Source organism: Trachemys scripta, chromosome 3 (genome assembly GCF_013100865.1).
Source record: "Trachemys scripta elegans isolate TJP31775 chromosome 3, CAS_Tse_1.0, whole genome shotgun sequence".
Classification (NCBI taxonomy): Eukaryota; Metazoa; Chordata; order Testudines; family Emydidae; genus Trachemys; species Trachemys scripta.
In genome coordinates, this window is record NC_048300.1 from 121,871,440 (window position 1) to 121,899,031 (window position 27,592).

Sequence of the window (27,592 nt, forward strand, 5' to 3'; positions counted from 1 at the left end):
AAACACCCTTCCCCCACCTGGCTGCGGAGACCTAGGTGAACACCCGAATATCACACTTTGGTCTAGCAGATTCTCCTCTCCCCACCTTCGGCCCAGTATTCCTTATGCACATTTCATATCGTAGGCGCCTTCTCCCCTTGCCGACTAGAGATCTGATTGTTTCACGACCTAATCTAGAAGATTAACTACAAGGTGCAAGATTTCAATCCGGTGAAATCGGTGCAACAGCCGAAAAGAGCTGACTCTACGCACCTGCAATGCAAGGGGCAGCCGGCCAGCCACCGAGCTATTAGGGGACCCTGCATCTCCTGCCAGCCCCGAATGCCTTTCCAGCAGCCAGGGCCCGGGACAGGCAGCCCGAGTCTCCACCCCAATCCCCCAGCTGAGGGCGCCCAGACAGCAGGAGGCCTCCTGTGAAGCGACCAAGCGAGACACACGGAAAGGGGCAACGCTCCCCGGGCAGCTGCCCCCTGCCTGGCCCAGGCCCAGCAGCCTTACCCAGGCCGGAGGGAAGGGGATTCCCCTGCCCCACCTTTCCTGGCCCCTTGTAGCCGAACGCCCGGGGCGGCACCTACCTTCACAGCCACCTCCGGGGCCGAGTCCACCGCCAAGGCCTGCGGGGCAGGGGGCGGTGAAGCGAGATGCAGCACCGAGTCCCGGCTGGCTACCTGCGCCGAGCGGCGGGAGCTTCCCTCATTGTCCGAGCCAGAGTCGGAGCCAGAGTCAGAGACACCGTAAGACGCGAGCGCGGCGATAGCGGCCGACATCTTACCAAGGAGGAACCACGGGAGCAGTGACCCGGAACAAACGGGTCCTGTCAGTTATATCATAATCCGCTCCTAGATTTGTTTTTGCGACTGAATGAAAATTACTCAAATTCGATTTAACAAAAATAAAAATTATTATTTATAATTTTCTGGGTCTCTAACGAAACTTTTTGGGAAGCATAATTCCCCTCTCATGAAGCTGAAGGAGGGGTTGATCTTTCAGGACTCACAGCAAGGACTACAAATCCCAGCGTGCAACGCGCCAGAGCCGGGCAGGTCGGATTTGAAGCGTCTTGCAGTGTCAAAGCAGGATTCGGTGTTTCTGAAAAGGAAAACATCATCTCTCCCACTTTCAGCAGAATGACACGATCACTGCCTCTCTGACAAGTGACAAATAATAAATATAGCAATACATGCCTCAAAGAAAGCACTCCATAACAAACAAACAAACAAAAAAATCACAACCAAAAAGAGAATGTCACTAAAACTAAAGACCCTAGGGGGACATACTCCCAATCATCCATGGAAAGTACTGTGGGGTAGACATAAGCATAAAATCTTCTAAGAGATACTGATTTTCCAAGCCTACTATTTCCACATTATCCATAGCTCAAATTTGTGATGAAATCGTTTAAAAAAATGAAACTTGAATGATGGCTTTGGGTGTTTGGGGCAACATTTTACATTTACCTGTAAATTATATACATACAATATTCCCATAATATGAACTGTACACTTCTTCCCCTTATTCCATTGCAGCCAGGGAAATGGACAACATCATTTGTCTAATTTCAGCCTCCAGCCACTGGATTGCATTCAGTCTAGCAGAGAAAGGTATAAAATGATCCAACGGATGGACATTGAAGCTAGACAAATTAAGACTGGAAATAAGGTGTAGTTTTAATGGTGAGAGTCATTAACCATTGGAAAAATTTACCAAGGGTTGTGGTGGGGTCTCCAACACTGACAATTTTAAAATCAAGATTAGATGTTTTTCTAAAAGACCTGCTGTAGGAATTGTTTTGAGGAAGTTTATGGCCTGTGTTATACAGGTCAGACCAGATGATCAATTGTTCCTTCTGGTCTTGGAATCTATTAATCATCTGGGGTTGGTTGGGTCCTTTTGCAACCATCTGCCATCTTCTTCTGTCCAAGGCAGCACTGAAGTCCACCTGCTTGTCTTCTTTGATACAATCTAGTCATCACTTCTTTGGTTTCAATATGAACTATATGCAATGGACAATGTGTGCACTATCAGGTCTTCTTAAACACATGGATATCACAACAGTTTGAATTAACCTTCACAACCCCCATCCCCTGTGAGATAAGTAATTTTAACAGCCCTGTTTTATTCATGGGGAAATTGAGGCATACATATATTCAGGGACTTGCTCCGTGCAGTGCCAGGTCCCCTAACAGAGACCTTACACCTGCCAGGGCAGGCTCCAGGCACCAGCGAAGGAAGCAGGTGCCTGGGGTGGCCAATAGAAGGGGGCAGCACAGCGTTCCTTGTTGGGGCAGCGTGGTGGCGGCACTTCGGCAGCAGCCCAATCGGTCCAGTCTTCAGCAGCAATTCTGCAGCGGGTCCTTCACTCCCTGTCTTCCTCTTTGGCGACACTTCGGTAGCATCTCAATCAGGTTTTTCCTTTTCCCCCCGCTGCTTGGAGCAGCAAAAAAGCTGGAGACGGCCCTGACACCTGCGCACCAATCAGTAGAACACGCTGTGCGAAATACAGTAGGACGAATTCGAAGCACTCTTTTCTCTGAAACAGCCCCGCCCACTCTCTTTGGAGCTGCCAGCAGCCCCGCCCACTTCCATTCTAGCCCCTCCTCTCCCATTCGCATTGGCTGCCAGGAGCCGGCTTTAGACTACGTCACAATACCCGCGACCCCTCCCCTAGCTCGAGTAAGTGAGAGAGCGAACTGGACTATACCACCTGCCATCTTGAGGGGGTGTGTATAGAAATCGGGGTTCCCTGAACCTCAACGCCACGGATGCTGGGGGGAGGCACCCACTTAGTCCCTGGGGGAAGCGGCGACGGCCGGTTAGGTGTTGGGTAAACAGCCCCCGCGTGCTTGGAGAGGGAGTCCGGGCCGAGGGAGAAGCCCCTCCTCCCACGCGCACACACGCGCCGCTCTGTGTCTATTGTGAAGCCTTTGGGGAGCTCCGCGCCGCCGCCCCCAGCTCGCGCCGGGTTCGGGTCCTCCCCCTCCACAACGATTCTCTCCAGTGGGGAGAGGCGGTTGGAAGGAGCCGTTTGAACTTCGGATTCGTACAGACCAGGGGGCAGCGCGAGCTTCTGGGGCGCTGAGAGGGCGGGGCTGGTCGGCGGCATGAAGGTGTGAGAGCAGCAGCGCACGGACCAGAGAGAGTAAGTGCCCCGCAGCCTGCACCTCCTCTGCCGTGACCCGCGCCCACCCCGTGGTGGGCGGCTCCCCTGTCCACCCACCCACGGGCAGAGGGATGCCCCTTCATCGGGGGGAAGCCCCCCTATGTAGCTCCTCCATTCTTCCATCCCCACCCGGAGTGACACCTTCGCTGCCCCCCCCATCTCCTGTGGGGTGAAGGGAGCAATGGGGCTGTGCCAGTGTGGTCCCCCTCTCGCTGTCTGCCGCTGGTGGGGGGTGAGCGCCGAGCCCCCTGCGGCTGTTGCAGGGACAGGTGTGTAAATTCCTCTCGCCTGGCCGGGGTGGGGGAGGGGAGTTGCACTTTTAGTAGCGGAGTGTGCCTCTGCACGCCCCCTCCCCCGCCTCCTGTACAGTGCCCAGTGCGGAGCCTCGCTCAAGGGGCGGCGGGACCTTTTATTGTTGGGGTCAGTAATCGGGGGGGGGGGGGGGGTTCGTTGGCTGACACCAGGTGCTAGCTACTATGTTGATCTGAAGGGGGTGGGGTTACCCTGACCCAGCCACCTCCGCTTAATTTATGTAATGGGGACTGTAGAGGCCAGAGGTGGGGATGGATGATGGAGCTAGATGCGATTTGCCTTGTGAAGAGAAGCAGATTCGATCATATTCAGTGGAAATAGCAGCCCATTGAAAGATTGCTACCATTGTTCAGCTGTCGTGGAGATCTCGGCAGCCTGCGAGCAAAAGACCTCCAAACTGCAATCTTAAAAATATGTAGCGTCCGCCTCCAAACACAAAAATATCCATCCCCCTATGCCGATTTAGCTTGTGGATACAATAATTATAAAATGTAATAGCCCCAAGTAATCTCCATTTGTATCTTAAGCATGTACGAAGTCCTTCTGGATCATTACACTTTGTGTATCTATGATTTCGTTTAATTTAGTTTTGTATTTGGAATCAGAAGTAAATACAGTAATTAGATGTTTTATTTTGGTTTGCAACATTGGATTGTCAGTCTTTCACATTTTTTAGCAAATGTTTCAGTTTTAAAGGAAACAGATTGAATTTCTATGAAGATATCAACAGAATAAAGAAAAGCAAGTAGAAAATGCAGACAGTGAAGATTTTATATTTATTAAATGTTGTCTTTAGATTTTTTTAGTGGTCATTGCCATAAGGAAACAGTACACTCTAGAACCAAGGTGGCAAAAATAACATTGACATGAAAATAACTTTGCAAGAGTCGTTTTAGGGGAAAGTTCTGTATTTCCAGCATTCTGGATCTTTATTTTTGTTTTTGACGTTTGAAGTGTACAACTTTTATTTCAGATTTACAAATGGACTCTTTATCAGTGGTGCAATAGCAATACAGGTTATGTGATTTACCTTACTTACACACCTGATGTGAGTCACCCTATATATGATTTATTCATTTTGAGAATGCAGCTGTCATTGATTCACACACTGCCTGCCAGCAATTGTTAAGTGATTCTATAGAAGTGCATTCCTTATTTTCCTGGCATGCACTTACAGGGTGTTGTCTGTAGTTGCATGGTGTGGTTGTTGAAAGGTAAAGTATTTCAAGGTCTGTTTGCGAAACCAATCTTTAATATAACATTGCTATTTAAATATTGTATCTCCACTATTATGCTGCAAATGTTTCAATTTATGTAAAAACAATATTTTATTAATGTTGAATCTTTAGATTTAATACACAGAATTTGATTTTTCTCATACTAGAATAGGGGAAATTACAGCTTTTCATTAAACTCTGTTGTGCTCAGAAATTATAAGAAAGTGTAATCGTTTAAGGGTTTGGGGTGGATTCACAGTACAGCCTTTGGAATAATTTGCTAGTGTAAATTAGCTGTTGTCCATCTGCTACAACTAGTGAGGTGGGTTCTTCAACATGCTCTTCAGAATTCAAACAATGGGTAGGTCTACACTTGTGGTGACTTGTAGAGTATAGTTGTTGCATGTCTAGCTAGCACGGGTATTAATAGTGGTATAGAACAGAAGTTCTCAACCAGAGGTCCAGGGCCTCCTAGTGGGCTGTGAGCAGGTTTCAGGGGGTCTTCCAAAATTAACCATAGAGCAGACCGGTGTTAGACTTGCTGGGGCCCAAGGTAGAAAGCCAAAGCCTGAACTCTGCTGCTCGGATCTGAAGCCAAAGTCCAAGCAATTTAGCTTCATGGGGCCTCGGGCAATTGCCCTGCTTGCTACCCCCCTAATGCCAGACCTGGCTTTTAATCTACTGAATATGCAGAACAACAGTTATTGTGGCACAGGCGGACTGTGGAATTTTTATAGCATGTTTGGGGCCTCAGAAAGAAAAAGGTTGAGAACGCCTGGTGTAGAAGGTGAGGCACAGCTTAGGTGAGTAGACGTATCAGAACCCTAGGGTATGTACCCTACATGACTCTCTACATGCCCGAGCCATGCCACCCACATCTACACTGCTGTCCCACTACCTCTCTAGTGCCGGAGACTTTTCCTACCTAATTGAAAGGCAGCAGGGAAAGGCTCTGGTGGTGGGGAGTTGGTAGAGAGAGGCTCTGGCAGCCCCATGGAATAATTGAACCTCTAGCGATGCTTCAAATGTTCTTTTTTGACGTAGCAAGTTGCAGTAAGTGCAGTTCTATTATAAAAATGGTAGGAAAAAATTATATGGATGGATAAACACATAAATCATCTGAGCATCTAGTTTGTATTGAATAAAAGGTTACACATAAAAAACTCTACCCAGGCTTGTTATAGCAACATAGAAATGTAGGGCTGAAAGGAACACCAAGAGGTCGTCTACTCTAGTCCCCTGTATTGAGAGAGGACCAAGTAGCATCCCTGACAGGAATTTGTCCAACCCATTCTTAAAAATCTCCAATGACGGAGATTCCACAACCTCCCTTTGAAGTCTATTCCAATGCTTAACTATCCTTATAATTAGAATTTTTTCCCCAAATATGTAACCTAAATCTCCCTTGCTGCAGACTAAGCTGATTACTTCTTGTCCTACTTTCAGTGAACATGGACAACCATTGATCATTGTCTTCTTTAGAGCAGCCCTTAGCATATTTGAAGACTTATCAGATCACCCCTCACACTTTTTTACTCAAGACTAAATGTGCCCAGCTCTTCTTTGAGTGTCCTGTGCATATGCCTACTCTTGGGAGATGCTGACTGGTGCAGCTAGGACAATGGAAACTTCTGGTAGCAGTACCTGTTAGAGTGCTCATGCACTCCTCTCTCCTCAGCATTTGAGCATGTTCCGAAACTATTATTGCCATAGGCGCCTACTCTGTACCACAAGTGACCCATAGCACAAGTGATTCCATATGCCAGGCTCAACATTGGTAATGGAGGAACTTCAAACTTGGCATGGACAATATGCTAAGAATACTTCTTGTTCCAAGAAAAATTAATCTGTCTCTGATGTGGTGGATGAAACTACAGAATGTCCTCAAAGGAGGTTTGTTCAACCCAGCTCCTCCTATGTTAAGAGATTACTACAGATGTGTCCATGATAGGTTGAGGAGCATATCTCTGCAACCTTTTCATTTGAGATTTTTGGAGCTGCAGAGAATCCCTATTGCACATAAACATGTTAGAACTGACAGCGATCCATCTGGCTCTCAAAGCATTTCTTCCCCAGGTGCAGAATGTAGTAGTTCAAATGGTTATGGACATGTCCGTAATGTATTATTTGAACAAACAGGAAGGAGCTCAATCGTTTCAACGCGAAACAAGGCAATAAAACTTTTGGACTGGTGTATCCTATATAACATTTACCCAATTGCCTTGCAGGCAGCAGCAGAATACACTGAAATTGTGGAACAACTGCGCAGGTGTATGAGTGGCCTCTAAGGACTCATTGATTCAGAATATTTTCAGTCTTTGTTCGTTTCTGGACAGAGATTCATCACCAAGACCCAGTATGAAATGCCCCTGTTTTTGCTTAAGAGTGGGCTCAGACAGTCAATCATTGATGGATGTGTTTCTGCTTGATAGGGGAAGGGGCCTGATGTATGCATTTCCCCCATTCCCTCTGATCTTAAAGGTGCTAAAGAAAATAAAACAGGATTCGATCGGGGTTAATTTTAGTTGCTCCTGTATGGCCGAGGCAGAGTGTTACACTGAGTTAATCCATTTATCCAATAGCAAATACAAGATGCTCCCAATAACAACAGACATACTGTCCAAGCAATAGGGGAAGGTCTTTTACCCAGATCTGCAATCGTTAGATATGACAGCTTGGGCAATAGATCTTTGACAGATTTAGAAAAATCATACTCTTTTGAGATGCAGCAAGTTCTAATTAATGCTAGGAAACTATCTACTAGAAAAAGTTACAGTTTTAAGTGAAAAAGATTTGTTGTATGGGTGTCTGGTATGAATGTTGGTCAAGTTTCAGTTCCTATGCAACTTATTTTAGAATACTTGCCACACTAAAAAGCAATGAGTTTGTCTCTCTCCTCCGTTAAGGTCCACTTAGTAGCTATAGCAGCATTCCATACTCACATTATGGAAAATAATTGTTTTCACATATATTGGTGAATAATTGTTTTTAAAAAGACTTATTGAATCTGTATCTGCCAGTATGGGACCTTGTCCCTTTGTGGAATTTGACCTTAGTTTTAATGCAACTTATGTCTACCCTGATTTGAACCTCTAGTGAGCTGCTCTTTTTTCATCTTTCTATAAAACAGCTTTTTTAATAGCAATCACTTCTGCTAAAAGAGTTAGTAAGCTACATACCTTAATGGCGGGAGCCTCCTTATTACTTTTTATCAGCACAGGGTGGTTCGTAGATTGCATCCCAAATTCCTTCCTAAAATTTTTGAGTTTCATATAAATCAAAGTATTAATTTACCAGTATTCTTTTCAAAACCTCAGACATATAAAGGGGAATCTGTTACATTCCTTAGTTGCAAAGAGAGCAGTCTCGTATTATCTGAATAAAACTAAAAAGTTCAGGTCCTCTCATATGCAGGTAACTCTAAAGGTCAGGCCATTTCAGCACAGTCCCTTTCTAGATAATTTAGACAACCCATTGAATAGTATTAAAAAGGAGCTTCACTCTACCCTCCTGTTCCTCTTTGAGCCCATTCTACAAGAGTGGTTGCTTCATCTGTAGCTTGTGCTAAACATATTCTCCCTATTGAATTATACAGAGCTGCTACATGGAGTTCAGTTCACACTTATGAAGCATTATGCACTGGATCTGGCAGCCAGGTCTGATGCACAGTTTGGCAGAGTCATGGCCCAGTAATTGTTTAATTAGGACTCCGCCTCCCTTCCTCCCTTCTTGCTGTACTACTTGCCAAACTCTCCCAGGAATGGGAATATGCAAAGGACACTTGAAGAAGAAATGAAGGTTACTTAAATGTAACCATAGTTCTTTGAGGTGCACTCTGCATAATCATAGTCTCTGCCCACCTTCCCCACTCCTGTAGTCCTAATTTCAATATTACGTGGTATTCTTCTTTAGCAGTGGAAGGAACTGAGGTGGCAACAAACTGTGACAGGGTAGCCTGCCCCTTGAGGGCTGTATTGCATAGTGGTCAATCTTCCACACCAGAAGTCATGGTCCTTTAAGAGTTTGGGGAGACCTGATACTCAAAGCCTGAAGAGACATGGAGAGAAAGGAAAGGGGTCCAGGATAGAAGTAGCATTTAGAAGGAATCCTGTTACATTGTCTTTAAGGGCCTGGAGCCTTGCAGAGGTGGTGGGGCAGCCAGTAACGAATGAAGAAGGCTGGAAGAAGGGGCCACTATAAGTGCTGCCACCTCCTTCATAGGAGGGGAGATGCCTATAAACACTGCAGGGAGTCAGAAGGCATCTGCTGGGCCCTGACTTAGCAGGAGGAGATCTGCCTGCTGAAGCCTCCCAACCTGAGGGTGGAGAGACTGATAGGGAAAAGGGCCTGCTGGAGGATAAGCTGCCTGAGACTCTACAGCTGGCTTAAAGTACAATTCCCGCTTCAAGAAGGAATGCTGGGAGGCTCTTGTCTTAGAGGGAGGGTTAGTCTCTCCAAAGCCCAGCCCTCCTCCCAGAGCTAGGTGAGGAAACTGACCAGGACTCTTATGTGGGGCCAAAGAGAGCAGCTGAATAAATGAGTTACCCTCTGCAGAATAAATAAATTAACCTTCCTTTGCAGGGACTCGTTTAATCTGGTCTGGGTAGTTGTCTGAAAAGCTCCGAAGGGTGCTGAGTACAACACGCCTGCAGTTCACAACAAGCCACGAGGGCATGCTGGAGATGCATACCCCACAACGTTGGGTGCCATGCCCCCTTTTATAACTAGGCCGTCAGAATGTGCTCAAACTTTGAGGCTGTGTGAGTGCTTTAAGAGACCCTGCTGCAAGAAAGTTCCACTATCTCACTTCATTGGTCAACACATACCAAGAGTGTGAATGTGCAGTGTCCATCTTAATGAACTCTGGTAATAAGTAATTAACTTAATTTTTTTCTAAACTTTCCTCAGAGGTTATGTTTTCTAAAACTTTTATCATATTTGTTGGGCTCCGCTGGACTTTCTCAAATTTGTTCACATCTTTCATGAATTGTGGAGCCCAGAACTTGATACAATACTGCAGCTTGAGGCCTCACCATTGCTGAACAGAGTGGGATAGTTACCTACCATTCTTGCATATGACTCTCCTGTTAATACTAGGGCTGTCAAGCAATTACAAAAATTAATTTTGATTAATCACACTGTTAAACAATAATAGAACACCATTTATTTAAATATTTTTGGATGTTTTCTACATTTTCAAATATTGATTTCAGTTAGAACACAGAATACAAAGTGTACAGTGCTCACTATATTTCTTTGATTACAAATATTTGTGCTGTAAAAACCAAAAGAAATAGTATTTTTCAGTTCACCTCATACAAGTACTATAATGCAATCTCTTTATCATGAAAGTGCAACTTACAAATGTAGACTTATGTAAAAAAATAACTGCATTCAAAAACAAAACAATGTAAAACTTTAGAGCCTACAAATCTACTCAGTCCTACTTCTTGGTCAGCCAGTCACTCAAACAAACAAGTTTGTTTACATTAGCAGGAGATAATGGTGGCCGCTTCTTGTTTACAATATCACTTGAAAGTGAGAACAGGCGTTCACATGGCACTGTTGTAGCTGGATGCTAAAAGATATTTACGTGCCAGATGCACTAAAGATTCATATGTCCCTTCATGCTTCAATCACTATACCGGTGGACATGTGTCCATGCTGATGAAGGGTTCTGCTTGATAACAATCCAAAGCATTGCAGATCAACGCATGTTCACTTTCATCATCTGAGTCAGATGCCACCAGCAGAAGGTTGATTTTCTTTTATGGTGGTTCAGGTTCTGTAGTTTCCGCATCAATGTTGCTCTTTTAAGACTTCTGAAAGCATGCTCCACACCTCGTCCCTCTCAGATTTTTGGAAGGCACTTCAGATTCTTAAACCTTGTGTCGAGTGATCTTTAGAATTCTCACATTGGTACCTTCTTTGCGTTTTGTCAGATCTGCAGTGGAAGTGTTCTGAAAACGAACATGTGCTGGGTCATCATCTGAGACTGATATAACATGAAATACATGGCAGAATGTGGGTAAAACAGAGCAGGAGACATACAATTCTCCCCCAAGGAGATCAGTCAAAATTTAATTAATGCATTTTTTTTTAACGAGTATCATCATGGTGGCCACAGCATGAATAGGCATACGAATGTTTTGCATATCTGGCACGTAAATACCTTGCAATGCCGGCTACAAAAGTGCCATGCGAACGCCTGTTCTCAATTTCAGGTGACATTGTAAATAAGAAGCCAGCAGCATTATCTCCTGTAAATGTTAACAAACTTGTTTGTCTCAGCGATTGGCTGAATAAGTAGGACTGAGTGGACTTGTAGGCTCTAAAGTTTTACATTGTTTTATTTCTGAGTGCAGTTATGTAACAAAAAAAATCTATATTTGTAAGTTGCACTTTCATGATAAAGAGATTGCATTACGGTACTTGTATGAGGTGAATTGAAAAATACAATGTTTTTATCATTTTTACAGTGCAAATGTTTGTAATAAAAATAATATAAGGTGAGCTCTCTACACTTTGTATTCTGTGTTGTAATAGAAATCAATATATTTGAAAATGTAGAAAAACATTCAAAATATTTGATAAAATTCAGTTGGTGTTCTATTGTTTAGCAGTGCAATTAAAATTGTGATTAATCGTGTTTTATTTTTTAAATTGTAGTTGATTTTTTTGAGTTAATTGTGAGAGTTAACTGCGATTAATTGACAGCCCTAGTTTATACACTCCAAAATATTAGCCTTTTCCACAACTGTTGTTGTTGCCTTATATTCAATTTGTGATTCACTATAACCCCCAGATCCTTTTCAGCTGTTCTGTTGCCTAACCAGTTATTTTCCATTTTGTAATTGTGCATTTAATTTTTTTTTTCTTTCCTAAGTGCAATAGTTTGCACTTGTCTTTTTTGAATTTCATCTTATTTATTTCAGACTAATTCTCCAATTTGTCAAGGTTGTTTTGAATTCTAATCTTGTCCTCCAAGTATTAGCAACCCCTCCTAGCTGGGTGTCATCCGCAAATTTTATAAACATACTCTTATCCAAGTCATTAATGAAAATATCGAATAGTATTGGACCCAGGACAGAACCGTGTGGGGACCCCACTATGTACATTCTCAAGTTTTACAACAAACCATTGATAACTACTCTTTGAGTATGGTATTTCAACCATTTGTGCACCCACCTGATAGTAATTTCCTCTAGACTACATTTCTCTATTTTGCTTATACTGTAGGAATGTCATATGGGACTATGTCAAAAGTCTTATTAAAATTAAGATGTGTTGCATCTACAGCTTCCACCATTCACTAAGCTGGTAACCCTATGACAAAAAAGGAAATTAGGTTGGTTTGGCTTGATTTGTTCTTGATAAATCCATGTTGGTTATTATTTATCACCCTATTATTCTCTAGTTATGAACAAATTGATTGTTTAATAATTTGTTCCCGTATCTTTCCAGGTGTTGAAGTTAGGCTAACTGCTTTATAATTTCCAGGGTCCTCTTTGTTTCCCTTTTTAAAGATCGGTACTATATTTGCCCTTCTCCAGTCCTTTGAGGTCTTACTTATCCTCCATGAGTTCTCAAAGGTAATTACTAACGATTCAGAGGTTGCGTCAGTTAGTTCCTTAAGTACCCTAGAGTGAATTTAATCAGGCTCTGATGACTTGAATACATCTAACTTAGTTAAATATTCTTTAACGTGTTCTTTCCCTCATTTGGTTGTGTTCCTTCCCCCCTTATTGTTATATTATTTAATGACCTGGTCAAAATTTACTTTTTTTGTAAAGACTGAAGCAAAATAGGCATTAACACCTCAGCCTTATTGATGTTGTCTGATACTATCTTTCCTTCATCTTTCTCTTGCTCCTAATGTATTTTTAAAAGCTTCTTATTGCTTTTATGACCCTTGTAAGTTGTAACTCATTTTGTGCCTTAGCCCTACATGCTTGTGCTATTCTTTTGTATTCCTCCTTAGCAATTTGTCCATGTTTCCACTTTTTGTAGGATTCCTTTTTGATCTTCAGATTATTAAAGAGCTCCTGATGAAGCCAGATTGGCCTCTTACTATTCTTATCTGTCCTGTCCATCAGGATAGTTTGCTGTTGTCATTCATGTGTAGAGAGCAGTTGCTGTGTCTTGAGGTACTAACTGAATATTTGTAAATTCAAAAAAACGCTTGTTTAAATATAGTATTTTAAAAAGTCCTTTTGTTGACTCTGGTACATTTAAACAAAAGCAAAAGTTTTGCAACTATGGCTCAAAAATATACCCGACTTTTTTTCATTTGATGACTAAGCCTATTATGAGGAGGAGTGGATAGAACACTGGGTTGGGACTCAGGATACCTGGCTTCTATTCCCCGCTCTTCCACTGACCTGCTGTGTGACCTTAGGCAAGTTACTTCACCTCCCCCTGTCTGTTTCCCCATATATAAAATGGGAATGATGCTTATATTCTTGGTAAAGCACTCTGAGATCTACAGATGAAAACTTTTGTAAGGGAGAAGTATTATCATCATTGCTGTCTGGTGTGACAAGTATGTGTGCCACTCTCCCTGCTTAAAGAAATAAAAAATGCTTGCACATGGGGAGGCAGAGTTGTACCGTATGTAATGATAACATATTGTCAAACAGTTACATTTCAAATACATTAAATAGTAACTTGCTATATTTCTTTTACTTTTGTTGTCCCCCTTCCTTGCTTCACTCCAGTTTTTTTCTATAATAGATCTTTTCCTTTGTTTTCAGTGTACGTTTGCTTCCTGTTCTTATTTTTGGTGTGTGTGTGGGTTTTTTTTTTTTTTTTTGGTCTCTCCATCAATCCATTACAGCTCTTTGTCTCTCTCATTTCCTCCTCTCCCACCACTTGATGTACTTTACCTCCTTCTCCTCTATTTTCTGCTGCTTCTACTTCCCCCTATAAGTCGTCATTTTCTGCCCCCTTTTTTTTTCTAACTTCCCTATGAATCTGTCACCCATCCACTCATGCAAGTTCTCACCCCCATCTATTCCCTTGCTCCATCCACCAGGATGGATTTCATTTAAATCACTAGTCAGGAAGACTCGATTTAATCATGGATTTCTTCATAAAAGTGCATTTTTATTGGTTGTTATAACCTTATTACATATTCTTCACAACTCAGAGATAGATGTAGGTTTCATTTTTAGAAGGTACACACTATATATACATTTTTAAAGTGATTTATTTTGAAAACTTTTCAGATTAGTTTTACACCTCTGTCAGAAAATGAATGATTGGTTATTTCATTTACCAAAGGTAATTGAATCAGATATTTATGAAGTCACTGGGAGGTGAACTATCTCCAGTTCAACAGGTTAATCATTAATATTTGGAGGATTTTCTTGCCATGTTGTATTAGGAGGAGAACATCACCAGACAGACATTTCAATTGTTTTATTTAACTAAAACAACAACGTTAAGTATTCTGGATTTTTTTCTTCAACAGCAAACATATAGTATTTTAATAAAACAAGCATATGTCCCTCGCTTCTCACGTTTATCTCCAGACGGCTTCTCCTTGTCCAGATCTATTCCGCCCCAACAATCTTCTATTCATTGAACTTTCTGAAACTTTGCACTTTGAGAGAGAAGTAAGGGATTGACTCTGTGTACACAAATTTGCAGAGGGACAATAGAGTTGAGGTCTTATGTCTCACTTCTATGTCTTATTTATTTATTTATTTATTTACAAACATGTTTTTCTGTTAACAAGCACATTACCTCTAGAGACACAAATCCACAGTTTGAGAACTGCAAAACTAAGCATCTCTGATGGTATCTTCTAGACTGAGCACTAAGTCCCATTGGGTAGATAGAAAGATTAACCTAAATAATGTATACAGAAGCCTGTGGAACCCCATAAGATTGGGTCCCTAATCCATGAACTATTGGAACTCATTTACAAAACTTTCTTAAACATTACATGAATATATTATCTCATACTATAGAATTAGAATTTATAATCCCCATTCCATGATGAGATACATTATAGCTCAAAGATATCTTAATTAAAACTATCTTTAGATAGGCTTTTTCCTCAAAAAGCCTTTTATCAAAAAATCTGATTTTTTTTTTAAACCATTGAATTTTATCCACCATGCCATCCACTTAGACCCTTCTATCCACAGCTTGAAGAATGTATGAGATGCTCAACAGCCTGAGAACTAAACTAAAATATGGGACACCATTGTCCATGGACAATGCCCAGGTGGCTTAAGCAGTGACCTCAAGAAAGTAAATTGACAGTTGGTACTGATTTCTATATAATAGGGGTAGGCAACCTATGGCACGGGTGCCGAAGGCTGCACGCAAGCTGATTTTCAGTGGCACTCACACTGCCCAGGTCCTGGTCACCAGTCCAGGAGGCTCTGCATTTTAATTTAATTTTAAATGAAGCTTCTTAAAAATGTTAAAAACCTTATTTACTTTACATACAACAATAGTTTAGTTATATATTATAGATTTATAGAAAGAGACCTTCTAAAAACATTAAAATGTATGACCAGCACATGAAACCTTAAATTAGAGTGACTAAATGAAGACTCGGCACAGCACGTCTGAAAGGTTGCCGACCCCTGCTATATAATGTCATCTCCTCCATCCAGGCTTGTGTTTGCCATCTTTAGGTGAAGATCCAGAATTTAGAACTTTGACTCATGATCATTGTGGGGCAGCAGTGTCCGTGGACAATAGCCTGATGAGAATCAGAGCCTTGTTTTTACCCCCATTCTCATATCCCTTCGCTGCTGAGAAAGTGCAGAGTGATGGAAGCCTTACCAGGCTGCGCTCCTTGGATCGTGGTTGGAGCTTCATGTTTTGAAACCTGGTACTACTTGTCTGATAAATGTGAAGCCTTTTCTACTTCTTGTTACTGCTGGAAGGAAGAAACGTTTTTGTACAACCGATCCCTGCCTGCTGCAAAGATGGTTAAAGGTCTTTCTCAGCCTTTGGTTTTGGACTGAGCTCTTTGAGGTCGGGACCTGTTAATTGTCTGACACAGATCACACTGTGCTTATATGTGACACTGCTGAAGAACAGAACATTCTGGAAAATTATATAATTTGTTTAAAAACACTGTTCAAAATAGAAGTCCTCATCATTAGAGGTCATAATAGGTCCTCATCATTAGAGACCGCAATCCTTCCACTGCATCCCACTGAGACTGCTCTAAGGGATTGATTCTGTGAGTTGCTAAGCCCCGCACAGGATCATGATCCAAATTTCCAGATTTTGAAACATTTCTTAAAGATGGAAACGCAAGCCTGGGATAGAGGAGATGACGTTATACAGAGAGCAGTATAGTCTTAAACTCTTAGTTCATTTATTTTCCTGGAATCATTGGAGAAGCTCATTCTTAACTCTATTTTTCAAAAGCATGTGACCTAGATTTTCTTTTTCAGTGTGTGTTTTCTTAATCTTCTGAGCTGTTATTTTTAAAATCTACTGGGGACAATGTCAGATTAGAAATCATATTTCTAAAAATTAACATCTCTATCTGTTATCAAGAACAGATGAATATCACTGAAATTGTCAAAAAATAATTTTTCACCACTGAATGAAGTAGCTGAGCTGCTAGCACCAATACGCTACCTTGCATTAAAAATAGCTACTATAACAGAGTATTGGATGGTAGCAAATGTAACTATTTTTAAAAAGGCTGTGTAGGGATGATCCAAAGAATTATAGACCCGTAAGCCTTACATCTTTAATGGGTAAACTGAAGGAAAAAAATTACAGAATATAATTCCTGGAAGATCATGATCTGAGAGGGTCTAATCAGTGTTTTTTCAGCAAAGGAAAATTATCTTGCTCTAATCTATTAGAATTCTTAAATGGGTCAATGAAGTAGTGGATAAAGTAGAACCAATTGACATAATTTATGTAGACTTTCCAAAGTCCTTTGACAGGGTCCCTCACAAGTTTAAGTTCTATGCTGCAGCTCTTTGAGATTCTCTCTCAGGTTGCAGAGTAGCAGCAGTGTTAGTCTGTATCTGCAAAAAGAACAGGAGTACTTGTGGCACCTTGGAGACTAACAAATTTATTAGAGCATAAGCTTTCGTGGGCTACAGCCCACTTCTTCGGATGCATAACTGTGGCTGTAGCCCACGAAAGCTTATGCTCTAATAAATTTGTTAGTCCCCAAGGTGCCATAAGTACTCCTGTTCTTTTCTCAGGTTGATCAGTCTTAAATTTATTTAGTGCTCATTGTGAATGTCACATTTGAAAAGAGCCTCACTTGTTCATCTTCTTTGCTAATTTTTAAATGTAAACATATGTCAAGGTGCATCCTACTATAGGTGCACATGAACCTCGTGCATAAAACTGGAGTCTTTTTGAATAGTTGTGTCCATTGGGGATGTGCATGCTCCTGTCCCTGCTTGTGTTTGAGTATAAGATCATAAAAGGTCAGGGTGGCTGTGACCTTCCCTCCCTTACTGTGCATAGTAGTAAGACAGAACAAGTGTCCGGCCTGCTAGTTCTTAGCGAAAACTAAATCTCTCAGAACTTGTAAATCTTCAGAACTCTTCTGTTCTACTGATATACAACTGCCGGGAACATTTTCAGTTCATCTGGACTGAAAGCTGACGGTCAGCTCTCCCTTCCCCCCAGCATATATCCCTCCTTACTACCCTGCACCTCAACATTAGGGATTAAAAACCCATGGACTTCAAGCCCCACCTGTCCTGTGATGGGTTCATCATCATCATGGCAAATCCCAAAGGGACGTGGCCTCCTTGAAGAGCAAATGCCTTCCAGATGGATCTCTGGCAAGATGGTGGTATATTCAGTTTGTGTCCACCAAAGCTTTTGACGCCTATGTGATCTATGGCCACATAGCAGTATTTCTTGGTAACCGTGCTTTGCAATTCATTGGTCTTTCCTTCTGATAATGACTATACTAAGAAAGCTGCTGAGATCAAATCAGTGATGATGGAGCGATTGCTGGGTTTGCCTTTGTCTTCGAAGATCATCATAATCTTTCCTGTCACTTGATATTGAGCAATGATGAAGACAATGAGAATCCAAATGTCATTCTGTTGTTCCGCGGCACCCACATTTCACTTCCATTCAGTAGATTTGGTATAACCGTGGTTCTGTAGATTCGCAGCTTTGTAACCAGCTTGAAGTCAAAATGTCCCAATAGAGCTGTTGAAGGGCCCGAAACATGGAGGCAGCAGCTGTTACATAAGTGTTCACATCTTGCAAGCATTCTCCAACACTGTGTATGACACTGCCCAAATATTTGACAGTTGCCACCTACTCAATTTGCCCCCCCCCCCCTCCATCCAGACACGTTAATGCTGATCTGGTTGCAATCTAGAGCTGAAGGCTACTTGATGATAATGGTTGGGGACTTTGTTTTATCTGGATTAGAATGTGTGCTGCTTATTGTCAGATTAGCCATCAGCTGCAGCGATTCACCAAACTGAGTCAACAATGTCATTGGTATGTATGAGATCTCAAAGCAGAATGGTGTTCAGCTTAAAGCCACTGACAGCTGCCTCCTCAAGCTTATCCATCCACCTATCGGTGCCAATATTGAACAGTGGTGGTGACAGAATGCAGCATTTCAAACTCCTGTGGTCATAGGAAAGCATGTTATGTATTTGCTATTGACTAAAACGCATTATAGATCTCTTCTGTCAATGACATTGTCTTCCTAGGGATGCCGAGATGCGTCAGATCCACAAACTTGCTTGATGCTCTGAATCAAAGGGCTGACAGAAACATCTAAAAAGTGCTGTGCATGGCCTATTAAATTCAGCCATCTTCTCAAAAAGTTGTTTCAAGATAAAGATCTGGTGTGTACTGGAATGACCCGGTCTAAAGCTGCACTAAGTATCCTGGTCTTTGCCACAAAGAGTATCATTGATTGGTGACATTAACGTGGAAGCAGACTTTTCTCAGGACTGACAACAGCATAATACCTCAAAAGTTACTACATTTGGCTTATCCCCTTTTCTGAACAGAGGCAGAATAACACCCTTCTTCCAGTTGTCAGTGAGTTAGTGGACCAGATGGTCTGGAAGAGCCTGTGCTACCAGAGTACAACAATACTCTCACCTGTCTTCAGCAATTCTGTTATGATGTTACAAACCCCTGCTGCCTTCCCACACTTCAGCTTATAAACTGTGATCCAGATTTCTTCTTGGTTGAAGGAAGGTGGCTCTGTCTATGATTGACTAATTCCTCTGAAAGGTGGATTCAGCAGATGCCTCTTCCTTTTAGGAGAGTTCTGTGTTCTGAATAGATGTTTGGGTGCATATCTTTCACAGGACCTAAACTCAAACATGATAATAATCATGGTGAGTATGTGTCTGAGACTGCTAGGCCATATGTCATTGTGCATATATGTGACAACCCTTACCAGATTTCACCTCTGACCTTCACAACTAGGTCTGAGGTCAATATATTTCCCATCCCTGCATGACATGACCAAGGACCTTTTCTCCTATCCCAGATCCGACAAGAACTTACTTGGTTGCCAGACCCGAAGAGCATACAAAAGAAGTGGTACCCTTCTTGTCCGCTCCCCAATGATGCTGCTCATCCCAGCTGCCTCAGGAACAAATTGAAGTGCCCACCTCAACCATTTGCAGTTGCAAGAGACCTGGTCCCAGGATGATTTGAAGCTGCATGTGAACATCTTGGAGCTCAGGGTCATCTGGCTAGCCTGAAAGGTATTCCTGCCTGTCCTGTGGGGCTCCACAGTGCAGATTGTGACTGACAAGATGTCTGCAATGCACTGTATCAGCAAGCAAGGAGGCCCTTGGTTATTCCCTCTCTGCCATGAAACCATCAGGCTATGGACTTGGTGTCATTACCATGACATAATCCTATGGGCTCTACAACTTTCAGCTACCAGCAATACCTAGCAAACTTCTTAAGCAGGCACATTGCAGCAACCACTCATGTTTGGTTACAAACATCCATCAGAGATGTGATATTTTCCCAATGAGGGGACTCCCATGACAGATCTCTTTGCTATAAAGGACAATACCAAGTGCTCAAACTTCTGCTTCAGAGAGGGAATGAGCCCAGGTTCCTTATCAGGCACCTTTTTGTTACATTGGTTGGTCGGTTGGTCTGTCTAATCTACATATGCCTGATCCCCAGGATGTTCTCCAAAGTCAGACAGGACCAGGCCATACTGACTGTAATGGCTCCCTACTGGCCAAGACAGTTCTGGCCATCAGACCTCTTGCAGATATCTATTCAGCCTCTCATCCAACTCCACCTCTACCTCGACTTGAGATCTCAGAATCACTGTCCAATATTAGATCCAGACCCACATTTGTTGCTTTTGATAAATTGGATGTTGGCTGGTTGAGCACTACTGATAGAGACTGTTCTTGACAGATTCAAGAAATCATCGTATAAAGCACAAACCCATTTACTAGGAAGACCTACTCCTCTAAATGGAAATAGTTCTCCTTATGCACAACTCAGTATACCCTGGACCTAGTTGAGGCCCTGATACCAAAGATCCTTGACTATGTGCTGGACTTAAAACAGACTGGTTTGGCTCTTAGCTGTGAGATGAACCTTGAAAGCTCTATCAACATTTTATGCTTACATACTCACACTATCTTTTCACATCTCATGGGATCTTAACATCATCCTCTTGAAACTCATGAAGCCTCTGTTCAAGATGCTACCAAATTGTTCAGTACATCACCTGCTTAAGATAGTCTTCCTACTAGCGATCACTTTGGACAGGTGGTCTAGGAGTTTCACTTAGATCAATCAATTAACCTGCCAGTGTTCTTGAAACCAGAACTGATACTGGGAGAGAAGAAGCTACATACTTTGTCAAGTATCAGGGGGTAGCCGTGTTAGTCTGTATCTACAAAAACAACAAGGAGTCTGGTGGCACCTTAAAGACTTGTCTCTATCCGAGGGATGTCCATCTGCTTGCATTTGGAAAGGAAGATGATGTCTGTCTGTATCTGTACGAGTTTTTTCATGAGGTTGATGAAGCCTCCAGCTTCCATCCAGGACACACCACACGATCCATTGTCTACAGCCAAGCTCTAAGATATAACCGCATTTGCTCCAATCCCTCGGATAGAGACAAGCACCTACAAGATCTCTATCAAGCATTCTTAAAACTACAATACCCACCTGCTGAAGTGAAAAAACAGATTGACAGAGCCAGACGAGTACCCAGAAGTCACCTCCTACAAGACAGGCCCAACAAAGAAAATAACAGAACACCACTAGCTGTCACCTTCAGCCCCCAACTAAAACCTCTCCAGCGCATCATCAGAGATCTACAACCTATCCTGAAAGATGATCCTTTACTCTCACAGATCTTGGGAGACAGACCTGTCCTCGCTTACAGACAACCCCCCAACCTAAAGCAAATACTCACCAGCAACCACACATCACTGAACAAAACCACTAACCCAGGAACCTATCCTTGTAACAAACCCCGATGCCAACTCTGTCCACATATCTATTCAAGTGACATCATCATAGGACCTAATCACATCAGCCATACCATCAGGGGCTCGTTCACCTGCACATCTACCAATGTGATATATGCCATCATGTGCCAGCAATGCCCCTCTGCCATGTACATTGGCCAAACCGGACAGTCTCTATGCAAAAGAATTAATGGACACAAATCTGACATCAGGAATCAAAATACTCAAAAACCAGTGGGAGAACACTTTAACCTGTCTGGTCATTCAGTGACAGACCTGCGGGTGGCTATATTACAACAGAAAAACTTCAAAAACAGACTCCAAAGAGAGACTGCAGAGCTAGAATTGATATGCAAACTAGACACAATCAACTCCGGTTTGAATAAGGACTGGGAATGGCTGAGCCATTACAAACGTTGACTCTATCTCCCCTTGTAAGTACTTTCACACTTCTTATCACACTGTCTGTACTCGGCTAGCTTGATTATCACTTCAAAAGTTTTTTTTCTCTTAATTAATTGGCCTCTCAGAGTTGGTAAGACAACTCCCACCTGTTTATGCTCTCTGTATGTGTGTATATATATCTCCTCATTATATGTTCCATTCTATATGCATCCGAAGAAGTGGGCTGTAGTCCACGAAAGCTTATGCTCTAATAAATTTGTTAGTCTCTAAGGTGCCACAAGTACTCCTGTTCTTCTTTTTGAAGAACCATAGTTACTCTAGGGTAAATTATCATTCTTTTATTCAAGTGATATAAAATCTATGAGTAAAAAGATGCCAGTACATAGCAATATAAAATCTCAGTAATTAAATATTGGTAAAATATTTAGTAAGAAAGAAGCCAAGCACCTTTTTAAATATAAATTTACTGAGAGTTGTTCTGGTTCATTGCAAAGTGTTAGACAAATTGAGAGCACTGAGAATGGTAAAGGGGAACAGAACAACAGAGTGTAATGAAAATTATTCAGAAAAGACACTTTAACACTTCTGGCTATTTCAGGTGTTTAACTTTTTGAAGAGCAAATTTCAAATCTGAGCATGTTGTAGTGAATGTGAAGATGGGACTTTGTAAGTGTAATTGTGTGCAAACCAATTTAAAAAGTATAAATCTGTAAATCAAATGAGGCTAGCTTTAGTTGGGAAAGCAAGAACAACCTCCTACTGTTTAGAATGTAAGGAATCGGTGGGATGGGGATTGATTGTGTGCATGTATTGTGGTGTTGTGTGTGAGTATCTTATCATTATCCAATTAGTAAGCTTAAATATGTAAATTTTGCATAATTACATGCAAATATACTGCTGTTTTTTTATTTGTGTAGATTAGACGTATTCTGTTTTAGAAAGGTTTCAGAGTGGTAGCTGTGTTAGTCTGTATCAACAAAAACAACTAGGAGTCCTTGTGGCACCTTAGAGACTAACAAATCTATTTGGACATAAGCTTTCGTGAGCTAGAACCCACTTTATCAGATGCATGAAGTGAAAAATACAAGAGCAGGTATAAATACATGAAAGGATGGGGGTTGCTTTACCAAGTGTGAGGTCAGTCTAACAAGATAAATCAATTAACAGCAGGATACCAGGGAGGAAAATAACTTTTAAAGTGGTAAGAGAGTGGCCCATTAAAGACAGTTGACAAGCAGGTGTGAGTAATAGTAGGGAGAAATTAGTATTGGGGAAATTAAGTTTAGGTTTTGTAATGACCCAACCACTCCCAGTCTTTATTCAGGCCTAATCTGATGGTATCCAGTTTGCAAATTAATTCCAGTTTTCTGCAGCTTCACGTTGGAGTCTGTTTTTGAAGGTTTTTTTGTTGTTGAAGAATTGCCACTTTGAGGTCTGTTATTGAGTGACCAGAGAGATTGAAGTGTTCTCCTACTGGTTTTTGAATGTTATGATTCCTGATGTCAGATTTGTGTCCATTTATTCTTTTGCGTAGAGACTATCCGCTTTGGCCAATGTACATGGCAGAGGTGCATTGCTGGCACATGATGGCATATATCACCTGCATATCTACCAATGCATCTGATGAAGTGGGTTCTAGCCCACGAAAGCTTATGCCCAAATAAATTTATTAGTCTCTAAGGTGCCACAAGGACTCCTCGTTGTTTCTGTTTTAGAAAGTTTTCCATAAGTGATGACTATCCTGAAGATGGAAATCCTTTACTGTTAGACACAGTACTAATGTGCTTTGTTTAAATTTGTTTTTACGTGGATTGGATAGTTCAGGGGATGGTAACTGTCTAGTTTGAATCCAGTCCAGGTTGATAGTGGCTGAAAGTTGAAAATAGAGCTTTTTCGTTGTCTCAGTACAGTTCCCAATGGATGAGTCTCCATGTTATAAAAACCTCCATCACAATTGGCACTAATTGTCATCATTTGTCCTAGCATAGAGGCCAAAGACTGAATGAATACAGAGGTTGAATTAGCCTCTTAGGCTATGGTTACACGACGAGGCTTTTAGTGACATGGCTTTGCCGCTACAGTTGTGCCACTAAAAAGCACGCAGTGTAGCTGGTGTTTGTTGGCAGGAGAGAGCTCTGCTGCTGACAAAGTGCTGTTTACATCCGTGCTTTTTGTCAGTAAAAGTTTGTCATTTGGGAGTGGGTTTTTTTTAACACCCCTGAACAACAAAAGTTTTGCTGATGAAGTGCCAGAGTAGACAAACCCTTAGAAGTGTTTGCTCCTGGGTGAGATTGAGGGACATAGTTGGAGGAGAATCCTGTATTGCTGTACACCTTTCTTTTTCTTTTTCTCTTTTTTTTCTTTCTCTTTCTCTTTTTCTTTTTTTGGTATACTAAGGAGTTGTATTCTGAACTAATTTGTCTGACAGTGTTCACAAGCAGAAAACTCAAATTTTTTTTGGTCATGTAAATTTTTCTTGAACTAAAAGGCTCAAAAATAATTGTACATACTCATAATGTGTTGAGCTTTCTCTTAATCTTGTTTTGCATTTGTGCTTAGTTCTTTTTTAAAGAGAGGTTGATTCTCCTTGACTGGTAACAATTAAAATGTTGTTTTGTAACTAAATAGAGCCTTTACACTAAATTTGGTACTTCTTTTTGGTAACCAGGAGGACACACTATATCCATTCACATTTATTTAAGCCATTATACAGTTTAACAGACATTTTATTCAGATTGTTTTTTTATTTATTATTAGAAATGTCATTTGCCATTTTTTTATTTAATAGGAGGTTACTTTTTTACTCATGATTTGTGTCTAGCTGCATTTGATTGAAAATTGGAGTTCAATTAAAACCAGCATTTTGAAATTGTTAGCTAAATCAAATGACCTCATGTGCTGTATCTATCTGGGGTGGGGAGTCGAGTAAGTTTATCAAAACGTGTCTTGTATTTCAAACTAACTGATTTATTAAACAAAGGAAGAATTATCTGTAGTTAGTTATTTGAACTGATTATGTCTGTTCACAATGTCCATTATGATTTTATAGCTAGTAGGTCTCTCTCATACACCTAATTTTTATTCATAGGTTGAAAGAGAAAGATAAGCTTTCTCAACTTTGAATGAACTAGTCATTGAACTGATCTAGTTGGTTTCAGGTACTTTGCCAGTGGCTTCCACCAATTCAATAGTTTGCTGCCAAAGTTTTAAAGAAAGTCAAACGTGGCCTGCTTGACTCATGTTTTATTTAAGTGATTTTTATAATTTTGTCATAATTTCAAATTTAATTTTAAATCATTTTTATTTTTAAAAATAGTCATTTAATTTAAAATAAAAATCAAATTTGATTTTTTAAATAATCTGATCGTTAAATTAAAAATATTTTTTATCTACCCTAGAACCTCCAAGCCATGTCCAAGGGCGTTGTTTGGATTTTCTACCCACAGCATTCTCCTCAGTTTCTGAAAGAGGTGGCTGGACTTCTAATCAGAGCATTGAACCTGGACCTAATTAGTGACAGCTCCTGCCATTCTTTTGTATTTACTGCTGGCTAGTTGATTTAAAGTTCTCACTAGTAAATGTCTGACAAATTTTCAAATATCGACATTTGATATGTCTAATATCTCTTTATCCAATTGAATTAAATTAAAATATCAATGCAAAACCTTTTGGAAAATCCCATTAAAGTACTCTGCAAACATAAAATATACTTCATTTAAATCAAAATTATTAGGGTGTTGATCACCTACTTATATTTTGTAACTCATTTTTATTTTTGAATGTGAAATAACAAAAGAATATCAGAACCATGCTTTATATGAAATGGAAAGCTTTTTCCCCAATTTCTAAAACTAAAAGATAAATTTATTTGATCTAAATAATTTGCTACTGATAAGCAACATGCAAAAACACATGGACATAGGGTCTGAAGTTAGGTCCATTTAAATTTATTAAAATACTTCGGTTCAAAGACACTGGAGTCCCTCCTGAAACTTGAGGGTGTTAGTTGCTGTAAAATGTGTTCTGGGATTTTTTGGCCCGGTTATTTCCCCTGTACTATATGTTAAAATTTTAAGCAGCATAGTTAGTGAGTTTCCTTTTAAAAACAAAAAAAAAAAACAACCCACTGATGGAGTGCCCTGACATTTTGCTCTTCAGGAACAAAAGTGGCAGATGCATTAAGTTTTCAAATACTTAAACTAAAATAGAATCTTTTAATCTGGAGGGTCTTAAATACAATATTCATAGAACCATTTCTCAGGCCAAGAAACCACTCCTTTTAAGTGTTTGGTACTTGCAGGCATTTGCAACAAGTACACCTCTACCCCGATATAACGCTGTCCTCGGGAGCCAAAAAATCTTATCGTATTATAGGTGAAACCGCATTATATCGAACTTGCTTTGATCCACTGGAGTGCGCAGAGCGCCCCTCCCCCCAGAGTACTGCTTTACCGCGTTATATCCGAATTCGTATTATATCGGGTTGCATTATATCGGGATAGAGGTGTAGCACAAAATATAATGTTTTTTTAATTTGACGCTAGGTGAAAAGCAAGAATTTTTATAAAACTCCAAAGAGTGGTAATCTTCTATCTAAATCAAAATGCCTCTTTCTTACAGTGGTAAGATTATGGAATTCTAGATTAATTGTGTTTTAGGGTCAGTTAAAACAGTGAGAATAAACTTAATGTTAACTTTATACTTCCTAAATTTTCCCAAATGTTTGTGTCACTTTAGGTGTAGTGCTCAATGAGGATATAAAGAACTATGTTGTCCAGATAGATGGAGGTATGCTATGATACTACTAATGTGGAAACTGGTCACTTAATGGTCAGAATGAATTTCCTGGGCCAGTGTTCAATGCTTGATGCACATAAAACAGAGAAATTCATAATATTTCTTGTGAGTGGAAAGGTGTGTTGTATTAATTTTAGGGCTGTCGAACAATTAGAAAAATTGCAATTAATTATGAGATAAAAAAAGTCATGATTAATTGCAGTTTTAATTGGACTGTTAAACAATAAATTAATACCAATTTAAATGTATTAGAAATATTTTTGGATGTTTTTCTACATTCTCAAATATATTGATTTCAATTACAACACAAATACAAAGTGTACAGTGGACACTTTATATTATTTTTGATTACAAATATTTGCACTGTAAAAAAGATAGACAAAAGAAATAGTATTTTTCAGTTCACCTCATACAAGTACTGTAGTGCAATCTCTTTATCGTGAAAGTGCAACTTATAAATGTAGAATTATTTTTTTACATAAGTGCACTCATAAAACTGTAAAATTTTAGAGCCTATAAGTCAAAGCATGAAGGGGCATTCGAATATTTAGCATATCTGGCATGTAAATACCTTGCAACCCCGGTTACACCAGTGCCATGTGAACACCTGTTCTCACTTTCAGGTAACATTGTAAATAATAAGCAGGCAGCATTATCACCTGTAAATATAAACAAACTTGTTTGTCTTAGCAATTGGCTGAACAAGAAGTAGGACCGAGTGGACTTGTAAATTTGTTGGTCCAATTATCACAACAGGTGTAAAATCAAAATGAAAAATGGCTTCATTTAAAAATGAAGGGAGACTCAGGAATCCTTCCACGCAAATATAACCGAAGTGTCGCTACAGGGATTTCCTAGCAAAAATAAATCTTTTGGGAAATTGAAATGAAACACTTTTTTTTTTTTTTTTTTTTTATTCCTTTTCCCCCAAGGTTTCAATACCAAGCACAGCAAAATTATTAAGCACTTTAAACAAGAATCTATATCTTTGCAGTAGGAAAAACAAACAAAAAACCCTCTAACTTTCCAGCTCATTGATGTCACTTGCAATACAAGATTGCCCTTTCAAGTTATTTTGTCTTGCTATGTTTTGGTACTCTAAAGGTTGTGAGCCTCTGTTGCACTAAATTATGCCTAGGATAGTCTTATATACCTTACCCGTATTAAACACGTGAAGAATTGCTCTGTGTAGCTTGAAAGCTTGTCTCTTTCACCAGCAGAAGTTGGTCCAATAAAAATACTAC

The 27,592-nt window shown here is 40.6% G+C and overlaps 2 protein-coding genes across 4 annotated transcripts in view; one reads left to right on the top strand and one right to left on the bottom strand.

Annotated features, from left to right (window-relative positions):
* CDC40 (cell division cycle 40) overlaps positions 1-794 on the bottom strand; it is a 55,251-nt gene extending 54,457 nt beyond the window's left edge. Inside the window, exon 1 of the mRNA XM_034765886.1 lies at positions 576-794. Within this exon, the coding sequence (XP_034621777.1) occupies positions 576-767 (192 nt within the window). The 5' untranslated portion in view covers positions 768-794. The remainder of the gene's footprint in view (positions 1-575) is intronic.
* A 1,870-nt stretch (positions 795-2,664) lies between these two features.
* Positions 2,665-27,592, top strand: part of WASF1 (WASP family member 1) — a 177,693-nt gene continuing 152,765 nt past the window's right edge. For 2 of the 3 annotated variants that reach the window (XM_034765890.1, XM_034765889.1), the window contains exon 1: positions 2,665-3,139. The gene's annotated coding sequence lies outside the window, so the exon portion shown is untranslated. The remainder of the gene's footprint in view (positions 3,140-27,592) is intronic. The other variant, XM_034765892.1, reaches the window with a different exon arrangement.